This window comes from Chiroxiphia lanceolata, chromosome 19 (genome assembly GCF_009829145.1).
Source record: "Chiroxiphia lanceolata isolate bChiLan1 chromosome 19, bChiLan1.pri, whole genome shotgun sequence".
In the NCBI taxonomy this organism is placed as follows: Eukaryota; Metazoa; Chordata; class Aves; order Passeriformes; family Pipridae; genus Chiroxiphia; species Chiroxiphia lanceolata.
This window is the reverse complement of record NC_045655.1, coordinates 11,877,995-11,884,987: the sequence shown is the minus strand read 5'-3', so window position 1 is coordinate 11,884,987 and position 6,993 is coordinate 11,877,995. Positions and strand designations below refer to the sequence as shown.

At 51.9% G+C, this 6,993-nt stretch overlaps 1 protein-coding gene across 4 annotated transcripts in view; it reads left to right on the top strand.

Annotated features, from left to right (window-relative positions):
* Positions 1-2,352: 2,352 nt before the first annotated feature.
* The window catches only part of RPTOR (regulatory associated protein of MTOR complex 1), a 105,553-nt gene continuing 100,912 nt past the window's right edge, over positions 2,353-6,993 (top strand). For 2 of the 4 annotated variants that reach the window (XM_032706836.1, XM_032706834.1), the window contains exon 1: positions 2,481-2,642. In XM_032706836.1, the coding sequence (XP_032562727.1) occupies positions 2,481-2,642 (162 nt within the window). Of the gene's footprint in view, positions 2,643-6,993 lie in introns of all 4 variants that reach the window. The other 2 variants (XM_032706833.1, XM_032706835.1) reach the window with 2 other exon arrangements.

Sequence of the window (6,993 nt, the reverse complement as noted above, 5' to 3'; positions counted from 1 at the left end):
TTTGCCTGGGTGACTGAAAGCAGTCCTTGTCTGAACTAATCACCTCCAGGCCGTGCAGGGAGCGGGGCAGATGTGAGCTGTGCCCGCTGCCAGCTGTGTCCTTCACAGGGATTTCTGGCGGCAGCTCCCAGGCTGCCCAGCAGCACGTTCGGGCAGGGCAGGCGCCGGGCCTGGCACACGCTCCCTAAAGCTGCCGGGAGCCGGGATTAGGGTCCATCTGTGCAGCCCCGTGGCACTGGATTAGCTGCCCCGGCTGCTCCAGAGCCTGGGATTTTTCCAGGTGGCGTGTTGGGCTTGTTATTCCAACCCTTCCACGGCAGAGTGCTGGAGCTGGACGATCTTTAAGGTCCCTCCCCACCCAAAGCACTCCAGGATTCCATGATTCTATGATTTTGTGTAGCTGCCGTTGAGGAATTCATTAAAGGTTAGCAGAAACACAACCATAAGCATTTTCCACACCCTGGCAAATTCATCCCGATAACAATCATGCAGTTATGATCAGTCATCAGCACAAAGCACCGTGAGGCAATGAATCAGCTCCATCAGGAAAGGGAAGGAGCAAGAGCAAAAGCAAACGTTGGCCTCCCCAAGAAACGTTATATTCCAATATACTGTAAAGAAAGGTCTCTGCATTTAAAATATTCCATGAGCGTAAACACAAGGAAAGCATTAATGAAGATTAATGGTTCTGTAAATCAAATTACACATGTATTCTTTGATTTCTACTTTGAAATCATTTTTACACATTCAAATATTGCAGATGTGAATGTAGTGGGGCTCGATTACTGCTGGGAGCAAACACTGAGGAACTTCATTAGCAGCAATATTTGATATTCATTAATCTTCAATCTGATAGCAAGGAGGATCTCTCCCTAAAATACTGCACCTGCCTTTCCTCCTATATGGAGCGCACATGAATCAGGCAGAGCTCTGCTGGGGCTGTTGCCCAGTTTCACCACTGTCTTGCTTTTTTGTCCCAGTAGAAATGACCACACAACCCAAAGCGAAGTGAGGTCCAAAAATGGGCATTGTTGGACTGGCACCTGTGCCTGGGTGTGCTTAGGTACACCAGGACATACCAGTGCAAGGGTCCCACTGCTCTGAGCCAGCAGCTTGGCATCAGGAATTGATTTTTATCTTGATTTAAGGTGAAGCCCATCAGAACTGTAACTGTAGGGCAGTTGGTCCAGGTGGATGGGTGTGAGGTGCTGTCAGTCCTGTGTTGCCCCAAGGGATGGAAACCCAAGTTGTGTTGATTTTTTTTTGTGTATTCATTTTTTGACATCCTGAAGGTATCAATGAACTTGACCCCAGGGTCAAGTTGAGCCCAGGTGGGCAAGAAGGCCAATGGCACCTGGGCTGTACCAACCATAGTGTGGCCACAGGAGCAGGGCAGTGACTGTCCATCTGTGCCAGCACTGCTGTGGCCCCTTGAGTGCTGTGTCCGGTTCTGAGCCCCTCATGACAAGAAGGGGCTGTGTCATTGAGGGGCTGGAGCGTGTCCAGGGAAGGGAACGGAGCTGGGAAGGGGCTGGAGCAGCAGGAGCAGCTGAGGGAGCTGGGGGGGCTCAGCCTGGAGAAAAGGAGGCTCAGGAGGGACCTTCTGGCTCTGCAACCCCCTGACAGGAGGGGGGAGCGAGGGGAGGTCCAGTTCTGCTCCCAGGGAACAAGGGACAGGAGGAGAGGGAATGGCCCCTAGCTGTGCCAGGGAAGGCTCATGTTGGACATCAGGAGGAATTTCTTCATGGAAAGGGTTGTCAGGCATTGGAAGGGGCTGCCCAGGGAGGTGGTGGAGTCCCCATCCCTCGAGGTGTCCAAGGAACACACTCAGTGCTCTGGGCTGGGTGACAAGGTGGGGATCGGGGCACAGGTTGGACTCCATGATCCCGGAGGTCTTTTCCAACCTCAGTGATCCTGGGATTCTGTGGTCCCGCGCGGTCCCCATAGCAACGCGCGGTCCCCATGGCAACGCGGCGGCCCCGAGGCCCGGCGTGTCCCTCGCGGCGGCCCGTAGCGCGGGGCATTGTGGGCCGGGCAAGATGGCCGCCCCCGTGGCGCGGTGCTGAGCCGAGCCGCGCTTGCCGGGCCCGGGGCGCGCGTCCCGCCGCCGCCTCTGCCGCCGCCCCCGCCGCGCAGCTGCCGAGCCGCTCTCGGCCCGCCGGAGTGCCAGGGGCCGCCATGGGCCGGACGCGCCGCCCGCCGCAGGGAGCGCGGGGCCCGCGGGGGTAGAGGAGCGAGGGAGGCCCCGGGCCCGGTGCCGGCCCCTCGGTGCTCCCCGGGCCGCGCCGCCGCCGAGCCCGACCGGGGCCGCTGCCCGCGCCAGGTGACGGCGCTGCGACCCCCGGGCCCGCCCTTGCCTGCGGAGCGCCGCCTCCCGCCGCCCTCGGCCCGTCGCCCCCCTCCCGGCGGAGGGACCCCCGGCCCCGCTGGGTGCCGGGCTGGACATCGCCGCGCACGTGCCGCCCGGAGCCGCCCCGCCGATGGAGTCCGAGATGCTGCAGTCGCCTCTGCTGGGGCTCGGCGAGGAGGATGAGTCCGACCTGACGGACTGGAACCTGCCCCTGGCCTTCATGAAGAAGAGGCACTGCGAGAAGATCGAAGGCTCCAAGTCTTTGGCCCAGAGCTGGAGGATGAAGGACCGGGTAATGCTCCCGGGCGCGGTGGGGTTTGGAGGAGCAGGAGTGGGGAGAGTGGTGGAAAGGGAGCGGTGAGAGCCCAGAGGGCCACTGGGCTGCAGCAGGGGTCTGTTTTCAGATGAAACTCTGCGTGTTGATCCCATAGTTTGTGTCCCAGTCATGTGGAATTAGAGGAATCAGACATGCAGAAGGAGCAGAAGTACTGAATTGATACTCGTGGTACTTGCACTCTTAGAGCAGCTCCATCGTTTAAGCTCTTTCAAGGAAATTTGGGCACCTGGTGCTTTTTGGAAAAGTCAGTAAAATGAACGAGGTGTGCAGGAGCTCTGCAGGTGAATGGGGAGGCTCCAGGTGCAGTAGGTTGAGCAGTTACAGCTCTCTGGAGGTGAAGTTGCACTGGAGCTTCGTGGGTTTGGAGCTTGCCACCAGCATGTTGTGTGGAATATAAAATGAAGGTGTGTTTGTGTGTGTGGAAACTGAGATTATGGGAATTTGGAGGCAGGAAATTCTTATGAGATGAAGCTCTTGTTGTATTACATTGGGAGCTTCCCCGTGTTTGGAGACATGCTGTGTGTTAAACTCACAAAGCCAAGAGAAACAAAGAAAGATCCCAGCTGGGTCTGGAGTCGTCTGTCCTGTCTGTGTCCCAACTTCAATGTTTAAGTAAAAAGCAAACAAAACACTTAAGAAATGTCACGGGTAATCATCTCCAGTCGTTCAGTTTTTGGAATCTGCTTTGGGTTGTGGGATTCCCTGGCTCCCGAAGTTGTTTTGCACATAACTTTGTGTTTATAAATATTTGTGAATTTCTGTGGTTACCAAGTTTCCGTTATGTTTATGATTCCTCTTGTAATGTTGTGGAATAACTTGTTGAAATTCCATGCTGTAATTTCTTTCCAGAGGCGTTATGATCAGGCACAGGGATGCTGTCCCTGTCTCAGTGTTCCTAGAGGGGTGGTTATAGTTCTCAGAAGTTCTGGGAAGGCTCTGGCTGAACCAGAGTCATTTCCCTGAGGAGAATCATGTACTGAAAATGTGACTTGGCAGATCATTCCCGGGTTGAACTGAGTGTTTTGGGTGCGATTTAAGGGAGGCACAGACACCACGTGTGTGCTCTTTCTGCTCTAAAGGGTTTTGGCAAAGAAGAGACTTTCTCTAGTAGACTGTGGAGGTGTGATGAGCTTGCTTGTCTATTTTAGTGATCCCTCTGCCTTCCTGGGAAGCTTCCTGTTCACTTATTTCCTGATCTGCAAAGTTGCCTCTTTCTAATTTGGGAATGACTTTGGCTGGGTCAAGGTGATCAAAAGGTTGTGCAGCAGCAGCACAAGTGCAGGGGGTGAGGAGCAGCTTCTCCGTGGTTGGTGTTAAACATTTCACGTGCTTCTTATGGCCAGAGAGAATGTTTCTGATGAAGAGAGCAGTGGTTAGTGATCACCACAGCCCAGCTCCTGCTTCCTGACTCCCTGGACCTGCAGTGTCCTCCTCCCAGACTCTCCTGTGCTGTGAATGTTGTGCCTGTCATGACATTGCTGCTGCAGGGACCGACTCAACGAGGTCAGGCCCTGGGTCACTCCACGATACTGAGTCTGCTTCCTGTAAGAGAAGAAAATAAAAGCAAATCCAGAATTTTCTCTTTAGTCCTTCTGCTTTCACTGTCAGCTTGAGCCAAATAACTTTACCCCAGGGTCGGTGGTGCTGCTCAGGTGTCGTTTGTATCTGGGCAGCTGGATCAGGGATCCTTTGGACAAACTTGCCATTGTGTATTGTTACTTTTTGTTTAAGAACGGGTGCATAGGAAGATAGAGAAAGCACATAAAGACACGTGAGAGAGGAGAAGCAGCTGATTTGAGAATGCTCTACCTCATTACTTTTAAATCTTAGGAGTTATTTTTCATGTCTTTCATTCCCCTCCTTAGCTGTCACTGGCTGTCTGCTGAGCATTTGATGTGAGATAACAAAGGTAGAACCTCATCTGGGCAAGGAAGGGCTCTGAGGATGAGGGTTTGGAACGCTGCATGGGGATGTTTGTTAAATATTTCCCCCCAGCCAACTCGAGTTTGGTTAATCCTGCAAAATAATTCATGAAATGTAATCCTGTGGTCCATGAGCAGGAGGTGGAAGGCAGCTCGCTCATGCTGCTGCTTTCCCACAGCCCAACTGGAAATGGCAGTGGGAGTGTGACAGGTTTGCCCAGGGAATGAGGCACCTGGATAAAAACCCAGGACCTGGGATTGGTGGGAGTTTGATGGGAAGCAGTTGGGAAGGGTGGTGTGAAGGCAGACACAAAGTAACGCCTGGAATCTGACTGACTGCCCTTCATTCCCCCTTTCTGGTTCTCCCTCTCCCCGAGCTGCTTTGTTATGCTCTCTGGCATCATTCATTAATTATTCCTTGTTGTGGCTGTCCTCAGAAGGTTTCCTCTCTTCCTCTTTCCTTGTTTCCGGGCGCTGATCCCAGTGATCCGGATGCGGTGCAGCCGTGTCGGTGTCACAGCCCCCGATGTTTGTCTGGAGCTGCTCATCCCGTGTGGAGCCCCTTCCCTCCAGTCCCCGTGTGGCTGAGGCTCTGTCCCATTCCCCTGGTGCTTTGTCTCTCACCCCCCTTCCCCACAAGCCAGGGCTGATGGACTCCAGGTGTGCTCTTGTCTCCGGGATGCTGCTGGGAGAGGATGAAGCTCTGGCTGTGAGCTGAGTGCGGAGAACGTTCTGTTGTTTTGAATTTGAGAAATGAACTTGTCACAGCTTGGGTTGGGACCCACCACCTGTCGTTAAACACACCAGCCTGTCTCTGAATGAAGAAATTCTCAAAGGTCAACCAAACCAAGTGTCTGTTTGTCCAAGTTGCAGGTAAATCTGTCATGTCCCCGTGAATCATGAAAACCAGGAGCAGTGGCAGATTTTTGCCTTATTCATCGAGGAGTCCTGGGGAGTGATCCGAGCTCTGCTATAGTTATAGGAAATGATTCACTAAGATTTGGGAAGGAATGACTCTTCTTTTCATCCTGCTTTATTGCTCTAAAAACCTCAGAGTTTTTATGAAGTTGAAGGTTCTTTGGAAGGCAGAACTCTGATAAGTGGGAGAATCGAATCAGCAGAGTAATGAGTGGTAAATCTGGAGAAAACAAGTGAGCATTCACTGGTGTCCCCCGCCCCTTCTGCACAAGGGCTGCTCTGAAAACATTTAATCCTAGCTCCCCCCCTTCCATGGACTGCATATGCCATCAAAGTGACACTGCTTTGATCTATTATTTATTTAAAGAATATTTTTAACACAAGAGGGTTGGAGTTATGCTTTGTGTATTGAATTAAATCTCAGCCTCGGTAGCAACTAAAGCATGTAACTTGATTTAAATGAAAACACTCCCAAGTGCACCAGGTTTTACTGACAAGTTGCTATTAAATTCTGAATATTTAAATTAGGAATTACTGTATTTATATTGATTTCTAAGATAAGCAGAGAGCAACAAAGCTGATTGTAATAGTTTTACTTCAACATTTTTTTTCCTGCTGCCTCATAACTTGCTGAGTGAGAATTAAATCCTGTTTTTATGAGAAGAGGAATACACAATTAGGTTTCTCTGGACATGCAGATTAAAGCAGAACTGCATGCAAATGTGCTTAATTCAGAAGGAGAGTTTGCCTGCCTGCACAGTAAATCCCTGGAAGTGTCCAAGGCCAGGTTGGATGGGGCTTGGAGCAACCCAGTCTAGTGGAAGGTCTCCCTGCCCATGGCAGAGGGTGAAATGGGATTAGCTCTAAGGTCCCTTCTAACCCAAACCAGTGTGGGATTCTGTGGGTGTAACGTTCTGTGTGTTGAAGGGAATTACTGAAGGATGGTAGTGGTGTGGGTTTGTGCACATCATTTCAGCTTGAGATCGTTGTTTCAATGCACAGAAGCTTCCCAGGCACTGAATGGCCATGTTTGGGCTGCTGGTTGATCCTGGAGCACTGGTGGCTCATTTCCCCCCCTCTTCTAAGACTGGTTTGGTCTTTCTTGGGAGCTGAAATCACAGAATCATGGAATCATTAAGGTTGGAAAAGTCCAACCGTCAACCAGGACCACCACCATGTTCACCACAAAACCACGTCCTCAAGTGCCACATCCACATGTTTTTTGAATACTTCCAGGGATGGTGACTCCACCCCTGCCCTGGGCAGCCTCTGCCAGTGCTTTACAACTCTTTCTGTTGTAAATTATGAATTTTATTTTGCTGTTATCCAATCTAAACCTCCCCTGGCACAACTTGAGGCTGTTTCCTCTCCTCCTGTCCCTTGTTCCCTGGGAGCAGAGCCCGACCACCTTCCTGTCAGGGAGTTGCAGAGCCAGAAGGTCCCCCCTGAGCGTCCTTTTCTCCAGG